A 16243-nucleotide genomic window follows, 5' to 3' on the forward strand; every position below is an offset into this window, starting at 1 on the left:
TTCCTATAGACTTAAGAATCTATATCTAGACAAGTTTGTGTTCACGGTTTGCCAATTGTTCTAAACTTTTAGAACCTAACAATCTCCCTCTTTGGCAACCCATGACAAAACTTACATACAAAATTAAATGCCCAAATACAAGAACAACCCAAGTACAATAAAATGCCCAAATACATCACAAATTCCAATCTAATACTTCTAATCCAAAAATTGCAAGAAGAGGCGGAAGGTCTTGTTCAGAATGTACTTTTCTTTTCTGAAACACTCACAAGAGCACATCAACGCATGTGTGGAAATAAAGACAAATAAACAATATGAATTACAGTGATAAAAATTATGTAAACAATAAATCAAACTAACTCTTCCCCTAATATAGATACATCAAAAACAATTTCATCTCCCTCTAAATAAAACTATTAAAAAACTTTTTTCCAAATTTCATCTATTTCTCTCCCTTTTTGTTACGTATTGACAAAGACAACCTAGTTAGAAGGCAGACAGAAAACATACATAACAGAGGACAAGAGAAAATAGAGAATCAATGGAACACAAAAAAATTTAGCTCTATAAAAAATAGAGGTAACTCCCCCTAAGAAGAGCAAGAACTCCCTTTATGAACAGCATAGGTTTGAAAAACGAGTTTCTCCCCCTATAAAAATATAGGAAAAACAAATAAGTTTTAGGAAAAACAATTTTTGGGGAAAATTTAGGACGTGGGGAAAAATAAAGACACATATAAGTTGAGGATACACATGAAGAAAAATATTCTCTCTTTTAATATATGCAAACTTGACACTATGTGACTCATAAATAGATGCATGCAAACATTCCAGGCACAATCAGTTAAGACTATACAAGATAGATCTCAATGATATAAAAATTCAACATGCAATGTGTTTTCATGTGTCAAGGTATTTTGAAAACTCAAATCAACCTCAATAGTAGAGAAAATATTTGCATATTTATTATCCACCATATTTCTCAAAAAAAATATTCCCAATTTTTAGCAGTTCACACATCAAGAAAAAAAGCTTATACTAAAATATACAGAACTAAAAAAATCAATCAATTAATTTTTAAATCAAGTTGAGTACCCAATTTAGCAAAGTGTATGCATGTTGTGTGTGAAACCAAACTATGAGAGATATGATTGCAAAAATGCAAGATAGATAAAGGAAACAATGTAATGCATGTGAATCCAAACACAAATGATGCATGAAAAGACTAATCGGTCAAGAACTTAAAAAAACTAAAATTTTCCAATTTCGATCGATTGAACATCGATCAAGCATCGATCAAGAGAGGCAGAGAGTTTTGAACACAAAATCTCACAATTCCGATCGGTCAAGGTGAACCTTCGATCAGTCAAAGTAGTTAAAAATTTTAAAACTTAAAAGTCTAAAACTTTTATAGAAAAACAACATAGAAAGTAGTTTTTAAGACTCAGTGCATATGAACATGATCTAGAAAAGTTTTAAAAACATGATGCCACTCAGATGCAAATATCAAAACCAATCTTAAAAGTTAAAATCACAAAATTTAAACTTCTAAAACATGAAAATCTCATTTTCTTCAAATACTCAACCAAAACAAAAAAAAAAAAAAAAAAAATTTGCATTTACTCAACAAATTTTATGCAATTAAAGATGGCCGGACTAGACAACACACACAATCTCATGTACTCAATTTAGTAATGATTCGTCTGTAGTGTGTGCAACTAGTATGTGTACAAAGTACAAAACAGGTGATATTTAGATAGTAATCAAGAAAATTTTCTTCATTATCAATCACATTGGTTTGAAAGTGACTATCACCTAAAGAGGTACATCATAAAACTCTCACATTTCTTAGAAAACACACTTGCAATCATGTAAAAGCATTTTGCCATTTTTTTTTTTTTTGGTTTCTTCTTCTTCTTTTTTTGTTTCTTTTTCTTTTTTAGTACAATCAAAGATACCATGCATGGGCATTGTAAGGACTCAATTTGTAACGATCCCAAACTCGTATTGGGTTCGATCGCTAAAGGCCCAAATAATAAATTTGTAGAGCGTAGATATAAGAGAACTAGATTAACTTCGAAAGAAAAACAATTAAACTTAAGGTTTCTAGATTGATTAACACAAATATTACGATCAATTTCTCCTTGAAACAAGCTAAGTTCTTTATTTCACAAGATTTTCCTCTAGGCATTACTTGTTTAGAAGTTTCGATCCCTCTCTCAATGCATTCTTCCATGTTATATACTGCCCTCTTGGTGTCATCTTCACCACATACGTGTAGGTTGGATTCGGGGGATCCCTTCCTGTTCCATCCAACACTTCCTGGAACCTTCAACCAACAGCTCTAAGGCTGCTTTATCACTGTTCAGGCATCACTTCCACATTAATGCGGCCAGAAAGTTGGTTGAGAGGCAATTAATACGGAGGCAGCAGTTGTTCAAGATATTTGTTTATCTTTTCTTTCTTACCCTTGGTCACATGTCCCACCTTTAGTGGTAATGTAACTCTGAAGTGTGTTTGTAACAATATGGCGTTCAGGTCGTCCTCGGATACATATTGCCGAGAAGGATTTTGTCCTCGGACGAATACTGGACCCATCTCATGTGATATCTACTCCTCTTTTCATTTGGTTCCCCTTATAACCTTATATGGGTCTCCTCAGACGGTTTTACGTCCTCAGATGGGCCATAGGCCCAGTTAGCTCGGTTTTAATAATTATTGATTAACCGAACCCCTCAAAATCTGGCTTTTCGACTCTTCGGGAGAAAAGACTGATTTTGATGTCATAAGTTCATATCCTTTTACATTTTGGGCATGCTCCTGATGCTTTAGCGTCCCGAGCGCGGCAGCATTAAATTTTGGCGACGCCCCTGTCCCCCACGTTCAACGGTAAGATGTAAATCAAACGATGGGGGTCTGTCTCATTTTGCGAGCGGGAACTTTCCCACTCATAATTTCTGCACGATTATAAAAGAATTTTCAAATCAATTCTCTCTCTTACCTTCAGTGATCACACAATTCTAGAGCTCATACACTGAACCTGTCTTTCTCCTTGTCCGAGGACCCTCTTTCAAACTTGTAAGTCTTCTTAAAACCTTTACAGCTTTCATCTTAAACTCGTTAATTTCTCTACAAAACCCTTTAGGAAAATGGGGAAAGAGGGTAAGTTTCGATGTCTGGTTGAGTTCGAGGAGGGTATGAGGAGTTTCCGCGCTAAGTATAGGATCCCCTCCACAGTGGGTGTGAGGTATGCAGCCCAGGGGGAATGGGCCGGTGCTAGAAGAATAAAGGAAGTGGTTATTCCCATGATTGTCTTCATAGAAGGTGGGATGACCATTCCCATGGGTACTATCACTAGGAACTACCTTAGATTCTTTAGGTTATCCCCAACTTAGTGTGCCCCAAACATGTTTAGAGTCTTGGGAAGTATAGAAGCCTTGAATGAGAGAATGGACATAAACCCGACCCATCACGACGTGAATTGGGTGTACCAACCTCCACCATTTGAAGGAGCAGGGATACTATCTCAAGTCGAGGTATCCCGCAGTGAGACTAATTCAATGCCTTCCCACTTCAAACAAGAACTTAAAGGAGGATTTCCTTATCTTTTCTAGGGAATGGCATGATGGTTTGCCATGCCCCATGGAGGAAGGAGAACCAGGTGGGAATGCAATATAGATTCATAACGTTCGGTTTATACATACATATTTTCCCTTTTTTTTTTTTTTTTTTTGAGTCTCAGTATTCTTATCTCTAACGACGCTTCATTTCAATTCAATAATTCTACAGATAGACGCTCTACCAAGCCCAGACTTAGTTTAGTTAACAAAGCGAGTTTGGACAGGGTATTGAAAGCCGAGATATACGTGAACGAAGCTAACGGCCAACTCCAGGCAGCCCATTTAATCCTCGGATACACCCCCCTCTCGTTTGCTTTCCAAGCACCGAAATGCGTGATCAGAGCCTGCGATCCTCGACTTTACCGTATTAGTGTTGCCTACAAGGGGTTCGTCGTTCCAGAAGGTATTCCACTTCCTAAGGACACCTCCCGCACTAAACCCCTTTTTGTGGCCACCATCTCAACAGGAGCTTCTTCATCCCAGCCTGTCCTCAGGAAAGAGGAAGTAGAAGAGAAAGAGGAAGAAGAAGAAGGAGAGGAAGAAGAGGAAGAAGTTGTAGAACTCTCAGACTCCTTGGACGACTTTTGGATTTTTGATCAACCTATATGCTCCGAGGAAGATCTTGACGAGATGGGTATACAAAGGAAGCCTCAGAAAAGTCTAATGAAGCTGATAGAGAATCAGCCTGGGAAGAATGCGTCGGGAAAACCAACGCAATCCCAGATTCCTTCTTTTCCCACCAGGTCTCCTCCTCCTGCTCCCCGTTAGTTTGCTGCTCCATCCACATATAATCTCCAAGAAGAACCGCCTTGTGTGGAGATCAGACCAACCGACTTTTCATCCATGTCACTTTGCTTCATGTTAGCTTCTTTTGGATACTCAACGAACTCAGCTACTAGATCGACAAGGACTTGGCCTTTCACAGAGGTGCAAGGCATATACTTGATGTCGAAAGCACCTAGAATTGTGCCCCACTTAGTAATTCTCCCAGTATAATCTGCACTTCTAAGTATGGACTTGAGAGGTAATTGAGTTAAGATAACCACAGTATGGGCCTGAAAGTAATGTGGAAGTTTACGTGTTGCATGGACCACCGCCAAGATGGCCTTTTCCAATGATAAGTATCTCACCTCGGCTTCATGAAGGGACTTACTTACATAATAAACTGGTCTTTGGACGCCGCTGTCCTCTCGTATTAAGACAAAACTAACTGCATGAGGGGCAACTGCCAGATAAGCAAACAGGACCTCATCCACCTCAAGACTAAACATGATAGGCGGCCTGGACAGATACTCCTTAAACTACTGAAACGCCACAGCACACTCCTCGGTCCATTCAAATCCTTTCCACTTATGCAGTAGAAGAAAAAAGGGACAACACCTCTCAGCCGACCTGGAGATAAATCAGTTCAAAGCAGTAGTCATTCCAGTTAGTTTCTACACCTCTTTTGGATTTCAAGGTGCTTGTAAATCGTTGATGGCCTTAATCTGATCTGAGTTCACTTCAATTTCTCTATGAGTCACCATGTATCCCAAGAACCTCCCGAAGCCTACACCAAATGAACACTTTGAAACATTCAAACGTAGCTTATGCTTTCTCAGTATTCCAAAGATGTTCGTAAGATCTTCCACATGCTCGGACACCACTTTACTCTTCACTACCATATCATCGATATAGATTTCAATGTTTCTGCCCAGTTGTGGTTCAAACATTTTAGTCATCATCCGTTGATAGGTAGATCCTGCATTTTTCAAACCAAAGGGCATTACTTTATAATGATAGTTTCCAATAGGGGTGACAAAAGCCGTCTTCTCTTGATCATCCAATGCTAGCAGTATTTGGTGGTATCCTTGAAAGGCATCCAAAAAACTCATCCGAGGATGACCAACGGTTGCATCCACCAACTGGTCTATCTTCGGCATGGGAAAAGGATTCTTGGGACAAGTTTTATTGAGGTTCGTGAAGTCCACGCACACTTGCCACTTTCCTGTCTTCTTCTTTACCACCACCGTATTGGCTAACTATTGAGGGTAAAAAACTTTTTTGATAACCCCAGCCTGCTTGAGTTTGGCCATCTCACTTCTGACAGCTTTGGCGTGCTCTTTTGATGGTCGCCGAGGTGGCTGTCTTTTCAGGATAACAAAAGGATTCACGTTGAGTCGATGACAAATGAAATTCGGATCTACACCTGGGGCCTCATATGGGCTCCATGCGAACACATCTACATTTTCTCTTAGAAATTCCAGCAATCGCTCATTCTCTTGCAAAGGCAGTTTAGCCCCAACCTGGAAAAATCTTTCTGGATCATCAGTAACAATTACCCTTTCCAAATCTTCACACTTTACCTCGTCGGCTGGTCCATCTAAGGGTAATGCTGAGGGTTTAATTGTTATGATCCATTATCGGCTGTAGCCGAGGTCTCTGCCTCTGGCCAATGTTGTATAGCCGCTACTAGGCACTGCCGAGCTGCAACCTGGCTTTCTACTATCTCCAATACTTGGCCCCCAGATGGGTACTTCACTTTCTGATGTAGAGTAGATGAGACTGCTCCCAGGGTATGAAGCCAAGGTCCGCCCATAATAGCCGTGTATGGAGAGAAAACATCTACAACAATGAAATCCACTTCCACCACATCCATACCGGTCTGCACAGGTAGTCTGATCTGTCCTTTTGGAATGACCATCCTTCCCTCAAAACTCACCAGAGGGGAACTATAGGCTGCCAAGTCATCAGGCTTCAAACCTAGCCCTTTATACAAATCTGGGTACATTATATCAACAACACTACCTTGATCAATCATCACCCTTTTTACATTGTACCCACCAATTCTCAGCGTGACCACTAGAGCATCATCATGGGGCTGTATGGTTCCAACCTTGTCCTCATCCGAAAAGCCCAAAATCAGGGGGATGTCCACCCTAGCTCTTTTTGACACTTGGCAATGCTCTTCGGCCGGAGGTCGGAACACCGACAGTACCTTGGAAGGGCAAAATCCAGTCCTACCTGGGGTGGCAAAAATAACGTTTATTGTGCCCAGGGGGAGTCTTGAAGAAGCGTCCCCACGCATCTCTGAGCCTGCCTGGCCTACCCTACCACTAGAATGATGCAAGAGTTGCTTCAATTTCCCCTCTCGGACCAGCTGCTCCAAATGGTCCCATAAATTCTTGCAATCCTTCGTCGTGTGCCCATGATCTTGATGGTAATGGCAATAAAGGTTCGGGTTGCGTTTCTTAGGCTCTCCTGCCATCTTGTTTGGCCATTTAAAAAAGGGCTCATTCTTTATCTTCTCCAAAACCTGCTGTACTGGCTTCCGAAATACTGCATTAACCATCTGGGTATCAGCAGAACCTAATTGCCCAACAAAGTCTTTCCGAGGTCGGTTACTATTATAACGGTCCGACCTGAAATCCCTCCTCTCCTGAGGGACTACCTTAGCATTTCCTTTTCCCTGAAGTTGGTCTTCTTCTACTCTTCTGTACTTGTCAATCCTATCCATCAATTGGTGTACACTGGTAACAGGTTTACCAGTTAGAGATTTCCTTAAATCATGCTTTTGGAAGACCAGCCTTGAAAGTACTTATGGCCACATCATCATACTCTCCCTCTATTTCATTAAACATTTCCCAGTATCTATCTGAATAAGTTTTGAGAGTCTCGCCCTCTTTCATGGACATAGATAGCAAGGATCCCAAAGGCGGAGGAACCCTACTACAAGTGATAAATCGAGTGCCAAAAACCCGGGTAAGCTTTTTGAAGGATTCAATAGAGTTGGCCATTAAACCGTTAAACCATCTCATCGTCATCGGACCCAAACTTGATGGAAAGACCTTGCACATCAAGGCCTCATCCCTGGAGTAGGTAGCCATCTTTTGGCTAAAATGGCTAACATGTTCTACTGGGTCTGACCGGCCATCATATAGGGTGAATGTAGGCTGGTGGAATCGTTGAGGAAGAATCGCATCTTTTATATTCCTTGTGAAGGGTGATTTGGAGACTTGGCTTAGCGCTCTGTTCATGGCGTTGTTCCCCAAGCCCCTGCTAGGCGGACTTTTGCGCTTATGTCGACGGCTGTGCTCCTCTTCATAGGAAAAAGTCTCACTAGGTGGAGTTCTGGATCTCTGCCTATAACTAGCTCCATCCATCTCCTCGGATGATGGGTCGGAGTTAGGCCGGGAACGTCCCCGCCTGGCGTGGCGTAACTCTCTTTTCAACTCGTCAATTTCACGTTGCAGGTCCTTGTCATTCTTTGCATGGGAAACATGGCTCTTCCCACGAGAGCGACTTTTGGTGGTATAAGTTGTACACACACTCCCCTCACGGCCTTCTCTCCGTTCGGGACTCTGGTGCGGATTACTATGCTGGAGCCTCTTGACTCCGCTTGGTGTAGGTTGGCATCTACCTGATGTGGTCCTGCTACGTAGTGATGTGGACCTGCTTCCTCCATCATGAACGTTGAACCAGATTTCTTCTAATTTAAATCAAACTCTTCCCACAGACGGCGCCAATTGTAAGGACTCAATTTGTAACGATCTCAAACTCGTATTGGGTTCGATCACTAAAGGCCCAAACAATAAATTTGTAAAACGTGGATATAAGAGAACTAGATTAACTTCGAAAGAAAAATGATTAAACTTAACGTTTCTAGATGGATTAACACAAATATTACGATCAATTTCTCCTTGAAACAAGCTAAGTTCTTTATTTCACAAGATTTTCCTCTAGGCATTACTTGTTTAGAAGTTTCGATCCATCTCTCAATGCATTCTTCCATGTTATATACTGCCATCTTGGTGTCATCTTCACCACACACATGTAAGTTGGATTCGGGGGATCCCTTCCTATCCCATCCAACACTTCCTGGAACCTTCAACCAGCAGCTGTAAAGCTGTTTTATCACTGTTCAAGCATCACTTCCACATTAATGCTACCAGAGAGTTGGTTGAGAGGTAATTAATGCGGAGGCAGCAGTTGTTCAAGATATTTGTTTATCTTTTCTTTCTTACCCTTGGTCCCATGTCCCACCTTTAGTGGTAATGTAACTCTGAAGTGTGTTTGTAACAATATGGCGTTCAGGTCGTCCTCGAACACATATTGTCGAGAAGGATTTTGTCCTCAGATGAATACTGGACCCATCTCATGTGATATCTGCTCCTCTTTTCATTTAGTTCCCCTTATAACCTTATATGGGCCTCCTCGGACAGTTTTGCGTCCTCAGATGGGCCACAGGCCCAGTTAGCTCGGTTTTAATAATTATTGATTAACCAGCCCCCACAGGCATATAGGAGATAGAAAAGAAAATACCCTTGTTACATTTTTTATTTTATTTTATTTTATATAACACTTCATTTTATCTTGCTATGCAAGTACCTTACCGAGCATGGCTTTTATGATTTGCACACAGGTGTTCATGATTAGCGAGTATCAGTGATAAGATGGTTATTTATGCCTTTCTCCTAGAATTTTCTAGTCCTTACGATCAAAAGAATGTGACATCAAAATCAAAATCAAAATTATTTTTTCAAAGACTATAAACAATTCACACAATTAAGCACTATATAGCACAAACTAGTAAAGTGCAAAAAATAGCTCATCAAAGCTAAACAAGGTACACAGTCATGAAATGCAAATTTCATTGGCCAACCTTAATTACACACTTAGTGGTGTGCAATACAAAAAAAAATAAAAATCTTTTTATGTTTTTATAATATGGCCAAATATTAAAAAGCACACATTATGCGAAATGAATAAAATGCAAAAACAATCCAAGACAGTGCTTAACTAAACTATAGAGGGTACACAAACAAAAAATATCAATTTCTTAATTAACCCATGAGTACATGTACTACTAGTACATACGCATACAAAATCAAAGATAGCTCATGCACTTAGTTATACAACACATACTTTTCAAGTTTTTCTACAATATCAATCATATTCTAAATCAAGAGAGAGATATTATAATTCATGTAATCCTAAAAATAAAAAATAAAACAAGACCCAAAATAAAATATTTTTGTCTTTTTGAAAATTTTCAATGTTTTTGGAATTTTATTTTTGAATAATCAAAATAACCTAAGAAAATAAAAAGACCAAAAACAAAAAGCAAACATGTCCACAAATAATTGAAAGAATTAAATCAAGGACAAGTAAACAACACACACATTTGCAAATTTTTTCTCACCCATATAGCATGCATCTTAGGCTTTGTAGGTGAAAAACCATGAGAAACAAAGTGTATTTGAGGGATTACACAATTTTTCTGAAATCCTGCAATTTCCTTTCACAAGCCAACAAGCTTAAATTTTTCAAAAGCATATTAAACAATTTATCAAGACTTATGGCAAGAGATATATCATCACATATCCTAAACTGAAATACAAAATGCTTAAATTTTAATTTATGACAGTTAGGACGAATGTGACCAAGAACACCACAAAAGTGACAAACAGGAACAAATTTAGGAACGTCAATATTCCTAGAGGTAGATTTAGTCACAGGTTTTGGTTCATGCCTCAACAAAGAACAATTTGGTCTAAAGTGACCAACAATCAACACCACAAAGGTGACAGGTAGGCATAAAAACAATTTTTTTTTGCATTCTAGCAATAGGTTTAAACATACATTTAAAAACTTCAGCATCTACATCAGAATTTTTACCTTTGTCTAACCTAGCAACATGAGCTTTTTCTTTATGATTCATCTTGAAAGGAGGAACATAAACTTTGTTAGCTTTAGCCCTAATAGAAATAGAAACAGAAACAGAAACAAATTTGTCATCAACAACAAGTTTGGTACAAGAGAATTTTTTCAATTCAGTTTTAGACTCAGCTAACTCTTGTTCCAAACTTTTCATCTTTTCATCTTGAAAGGAAAATTGATTTATCAAAAATTCATTCTTTTTATTAGATTCAACCAATCTCACAATTAATTTCTCTTTTTCAAGATTAGCCAATTTTAACTCTTCCTTGAATTTCTTAGCAATTTTCATAGATTTATATAATTCCCTACGGAGAGTTTCACACTCATCAATAAAATCAACAGAAGCATTGGTGTTATTTTTATTCAAATTATCACAAATATGAGCAGAAAGACACTTAAAATTATCCATGATAGCATATTTAAATGATCTACTGTTTCTAAGTAAGACTACCTAATCAAGAGCTAACCCGCTCTGATACCACTTGTTTGTTTGTTTGTTTAGACCCTTATACACTCAGATTGTTTAACCTAATTAATCAACCAAGTTGATACTTAGCTTTATTATTCAGATTTAGGTTAAACACAAACAATCATATCACTAAGTGTGGAAAAGTAAAGAAGACAGATGATATGATGACCTAGGAAAACCAATGAAACCATCTTAGTTTCAAGGTAAAAAAGCTGGGGAGGATTTAACCTAAACTATCCTCAAGGCAACAAATTCACTATATAGAATGGAAGTTTTACAATAGATTTTTCCGTAAATCTAAAGCTAACTCTTGTAGTACTTACTCACGTGACCACACTCAATTTCAAATCCACAAACTCTTCTATTTGAATTTGTCGAACATAAACACCCTTGTTTGTAACTTTGAGATCTCACTCAAAACTTTAAATCATCAGTTATGTATGATCTTGTTGCAGCAATTTCAGATCTACCAGTTCTAATAATGTGTAGATGGAATTCTAATGGTGAATTTGAAAGGAGAAGTCATAGTACCTTTTAGATCTCAAAAGAGAAGCTCCAAAGTGTCTTCGGGTTTCCTTTAAATACTTAATGAAATAGATCTAAAATCCTAATCATTTAAGGTGCTTAATGAGTTGTTGGGCCTTAATTAAATTCTGCAGATTTGTGTCTTGATCGGTCGAGCCTTCTTCTCGATCGATCAAACTTGGCATGTTTCGAATTCCTAAACCTACAGTTTCCTTCTTCTTATATTTTGACTAGTAACATCTTGAGCATTGTCTAATTATATCTATAAACTTAAGAATTTATATCTAGACAAGTTTGTATTCAAGGTTTGCCGATTGTTTTAAACTTTTAGAACCTAACATCAATCATAGGCGAATGAGAAGAAATTTTATGCTATGGAATCTCAAAGATAAATTTTAAAATCAGGTCAAGTTATTGAGTTCTGAGTATCTATTTATTTAGATATAAATATTTTAATTTCAAGTCAAAACTCAAGGGTTAGTTTCATTTTTGTGGAGGAGTTAGCTGTGGTATAAAATATGAGAGAAAATTTTTTCTCATTTATTAAAATTATTTTTAATATTTTTATGTAAATTTTAAAATTTTAGGTTTATTGAATGTTTTTAAGTCTTTTATAGTAAACTTAGGCTTCTATTTTGGTAGTGTATCAATTTTTTAGGAATTATTTTACTTGGAAAATAAATTTTATGAAACCTAAATAAAATTGAGATTTGTAAAAAGAAAATAATAATTTATAATTCTACAAAATCCATTATCTTTTTTAAAAGTAAATTCTTTTTTTTTTTTTTTTTTTTTTTTTTTTTTTTTTTTTTTTTTTGTGGATTTGAAAAACCCTTTATGGATTTGAAAGTTTGCATCTAATTAAAATGAGATCTAACCTTTCTATGATATCCATTTGCCTTTAAAAAAATTTCATTGAGTAAAGCAATGAAAATAATTAATTGTTACATTAGTTTTTGTAATTAATTGTTACATTAGTCTTTGTAATTAATTTTGTTGTTTCACTTATATTTCTACAAAATCAAATATCTTTTTAAAAGTAGATTCTAAAGTTTTTATTTTTTATTTTTTGGATTTTGAAGGGGTAAAAATATGGTATGACGGACCTTCGTTAAATTGGGCCTAACGGATCTAGTCCATGGGCCGATAGAGGGCAAGCCCAAGGCGCAGCGAAAACCCTAGATGAGAAATACTTGTGACACACGCTTGAATCATCATAGAATCCCAAGGAAAATAGGAATCCTAACACAAAGAGAATTCCGGAAGATACGCGCGTTAGTGAAGATCTTCCCTACAAGGAAATATTTTGTCCATCACGTTTAGGACTATTCAAGAGGATTCTTATAAGGAAAAGACTTCTTCACCAAGGAAGAAAGGCCAACCTTCTACTACTATAAAAGCCCTAATACTCTCACAAATTAAGGTACGCATAATTTACTCTTCTTTAGCACTCTAGAGTTGTGAGAACAGTTCTAACTTGACCTTCGGAGGGTGTTTGGCCGGCACCACACCAGTGCTCTCTGTTAGGTCTTCTCTCTTTTCTTTGTAGGTATCGTTACAAGCGTACAAGGATCATGTAGCTCACTGGTGATATTTACGACATCATCAGTTGGCGCTGTCTGTGGAAAAGAGTAGCATCGTAACTACAGCTTGTAAGCCATACAAATCCTACCCAGACAAAAGGCTGCATGGTACTTACACGCTCGATGGCGACCACCAACAACGTTCAGGAAGACGAGCCACAACCTATTGCCCTGGAGAGACAGGTCCTAACCCTCACAGCGGCAGTGGAGCGCCTCACCAGACAAAACCGGACTCTAGAAGAACAGCTATGACAGAAGAACGCGGCGACGGGAAACCAAGAAGAAAATCAAGAAGGTGCCAGTACTGATCACAGGAACCAGGAGAGACCGGAGGGTAGTAACGCCCCAAGCAGATCGGAGCGACAAAACCTAAGCCTCCCAACCTTCATGGATGCGACTCCGCCTATTGTCGCAGAGATGCAGGCAATGAAAGAGCAAATGGAAGTTATGATGAACGCCCTCAAGGGACGAGTATCCAGCAATCTTGACGACCTAGTCAACTGAATCGACTCACCGTTCACTGCCTCCGTCAATTGCTTCCCTCTACTGCATAAATTCCGCATGCCACATATAGACAGTTACGATGGAGTCAAGGATCCTCTAGATCACTTAGAGACCTTCAAAACCTTGATGCACCTTCAAGGAGTTGCAGACAAGATCATGTGTAAGGCCTTCCTTACAACGTTGAAGGGTGCTGCGAGAATTTGGTTCAGTCGGTTAATGTCTGGCTCTATCAGTACTTTCAAGGAGCTGAGCGCTCAGTTCACTTCGCACTTCATAGGAGGACACAGATACAAGAAGTCAACTGCATGCCTAATGAACATTAAGCAACAAGAAGACGAGACGCTGAGGTCCTACATAACTCATTTTAACAAGGAGGCTTTCTCAATTGACGAGGCGGACGACAAGATACTCGTGGCAACATTCACTAATGGGCTACGAAAGGGTAAGTTCCTATTTTCTCTATATAAGAACGATCCAAAGACCATGTCGGAAGTGCTTTACAGGGCTACCAAGTATATGAACGCGGAGGACGCACTGTTGGCCCGCGAAGATAAGCCCAAGAAAAGAGAAAGACAAGAGGATACACGACAGGATAGGGGGTGCAAAATGGCTAGGACCGGAGATCGACAGGATGATAGACGCTCCAAACCCCCCACTGGGAGCTTCACCCCGTTAACTGCCCTAATAGATCAGGTCTTGATGCAGATCAAAAACGAAGGAACTCTGACGTTCCCCGGCAAGTTGAAGGGAGATCCCAACAAGAGACCAAGGGATAAGTATTGTCGCTTCCATCGAGACCACGGGCACGACACAGCTAACTGCTACAATTTAAAACAGCAAATAGAGGCCCTTATAAGACAAGGGAAACTATAGAGGTTCGTGAGCAAGGAGAAAGTGGATCCACCCTAAAAGCAAACCCTGTGACGGAAGAATGAGCACCCAAGGCCGCCCATTGCAAACATAAGAATGATCGTAGAGGGCACGACAACTTCTGGGTAGTCCAAAAAAGCCAAGAAGACCTACCTAAGAATGGTCCAGAACGTCCAGCTCATGGGCACTGTACCCAAGATGGCACGGATCGACAACCCTGTCATTGGATTTTCAGAAGAAGATGCTTGAAGGCTGCACCACCCGCATGACGACACGCTTGTTGTCAGCCTAAGGGTAGGAGACTACAACATGCACCGGGTTCTGGTCGACAACGGCAGTTTGGCAAACATCTTGTATTACCCGGCTTTTCAGCAGATGAGAGTTGACAAAGAACAATTGGTCCAAGTTAATGCCCCTCTAGTTGGCTTCGAAGGGATGAGAGTGTTCCCCATCGGTGTCGTCACATTGATAGTAACGATGGGAGATTACACCCAGCAAATCACTAAGGAAGTAACATTCCTAGTGGTCGACTATTCGTTCGCTTACAATGCCATTCTCGGACGACCCACCCTCAACTCATGGAAGGCTGTAACTTCAACATACCATTTAATGATCAAGTTCCCAACGGATTATGGAGTAGGAGAATTGCATGGAAATCAGGTGGCAGCACGAGAATGCTACATTACTATGCTAGAAATGGACGATCAACAGCAAACAATGTGCATAGAGGAACGACGGACAGTAGCAGAACCAGTTGAAGAGTTAGAAGAAATAATCCTTGATGACTCAAAACCAGAACGGATGACTAGAGTAGGTACATTGGCAAGCTGGCTGGTGCGCCAGGAGCTCACGGCATTCTTAAGAGACAATCAAGACGTGTTCGCCTGGAGTCACTAGAATATGCTAGGGATCAACCCCAAAATCATGGTTCACAAACTGAATGTATCACCCACATTCTCCCCAATCCGGCAAAAGAAACGAGTATTCACTCAGGAGCGGGACAAAGCCATTGCCGTGGAAGTATGAAAGTTGCTTGAGGCAAATTTCATCCGAGAAGTGTACTACCTCGATTGGTTGGCAAATGTCATCATGGTTAAGAAGGCTAACGGAAAATGGAGGATGTGCGTAGACTTCACGAACCTCAATAAGGCCTGCCCCAAAGACAGCTATCCACTCCCTCGGATAGATAATTTGGTAGACTCAACCGCAAGACACCAGCTTTTGAGCTTCATGGATGCTTTCTCGGGCTACAACCAGATTAAGATGGAAGAAGCCGATCAAGAGAAGACCTCTTTTGTCACCAGCCAGGGACTGTTTTACTACAAGGTGATGCCATTCGGACTTAAAAATGCCAGAGCAACATACCAAATATTAATGAACAAGATGTTCACGCACCAGATTGGGAGGAAAGTACAAGTTTATGTTGATGATATGCTGGTGAAAAGCCTACACGAGGATGATCATCTAGGCGACCTCCGGGAGATCTTCGACACTCTCCGGTTATATAACATGAAGTTGAACCCAGGCAAGTGCGCGTTCGGAGTGACGGCGGGGAAATTCTTGGGCTTCATAGTATCCCAAAGAGGTATAAAGGTCAACCCGGAGAAAGTACGGGCCATAATAGAGTTAGAACCACCGAGGACGGTCAAGGAAGTGCAAAGTTTGAATGGCAAAATTGCGGCCCTTAACAGGTTCGTCTCGAAAGCGACGGACAAATGTCTACCTTTCTTCTGCACTATGAAAAATCATTTGAATGGACGAACAAATGCCAAGTGGCGTTTGACAACTTAAAGACCTATCTTTCATCTCCACTATTGCTCAGTCCATCCGAGCCAGGAGAAGAGCTTTACCTATATTTAGCTGTTTCACAAGCCGCTGTTAGCGTGGCTTTGGTGAGAGAGGAAGATGGATCTCAGAAACCAGTCTACTTCACAAGCCAAGCACTCCGGGGAGTGGAAGAGCGGTACCCTCAGA

At 39.7% G+C, this 16243-nt stretch overlaps 1 protein-coding gene across 1 annotated transcript; it reads left to right on the forward strand.

Annotated features, from left to right (window-relative positions):
- The first annotated feature begins 13456 nt into the window (after nt 1–13456).
- On the forward strand, nt 13457–14272 carry LOC115950814. The gene has a single exon (XM_031068070.1). The coding sequence runs from the start codon at nt 13457–13459 to the stop codon at nt 14270–14272; it is 816 nt and encodes a 271-aa protein (XP_030923930.1).
- The last annotated feature ends 1971 nt before the right edge of the window (nt 14273–16243 follow it).

This window comes from Quercus lobata, chromosome 1, assembly GCF_001633185.2.
Source record: "Quercus lobata isolate SW786 chromosome 1, ValleyOak3.0 Primary Assembly, whole genome shotgun sequence".
In the NCBI taxonomy this organism is placed as follows: domain Eukaryota; kingdom Viridiplantae; phylum Streptophyta; class Magnoliopsida; order Fagales; family Fagaceae; genus Quercus; species Quercus lobata.

What these genes read in the sequence shown, in the direction of transcription:
- LOC115950814 (XM_031068070.1), top strand. Translation starts at nt 13,457, where the DNA reads ATGCCACATATAGACAGTTACGATGGAGTCAAGGATCCTCTAGATCAC.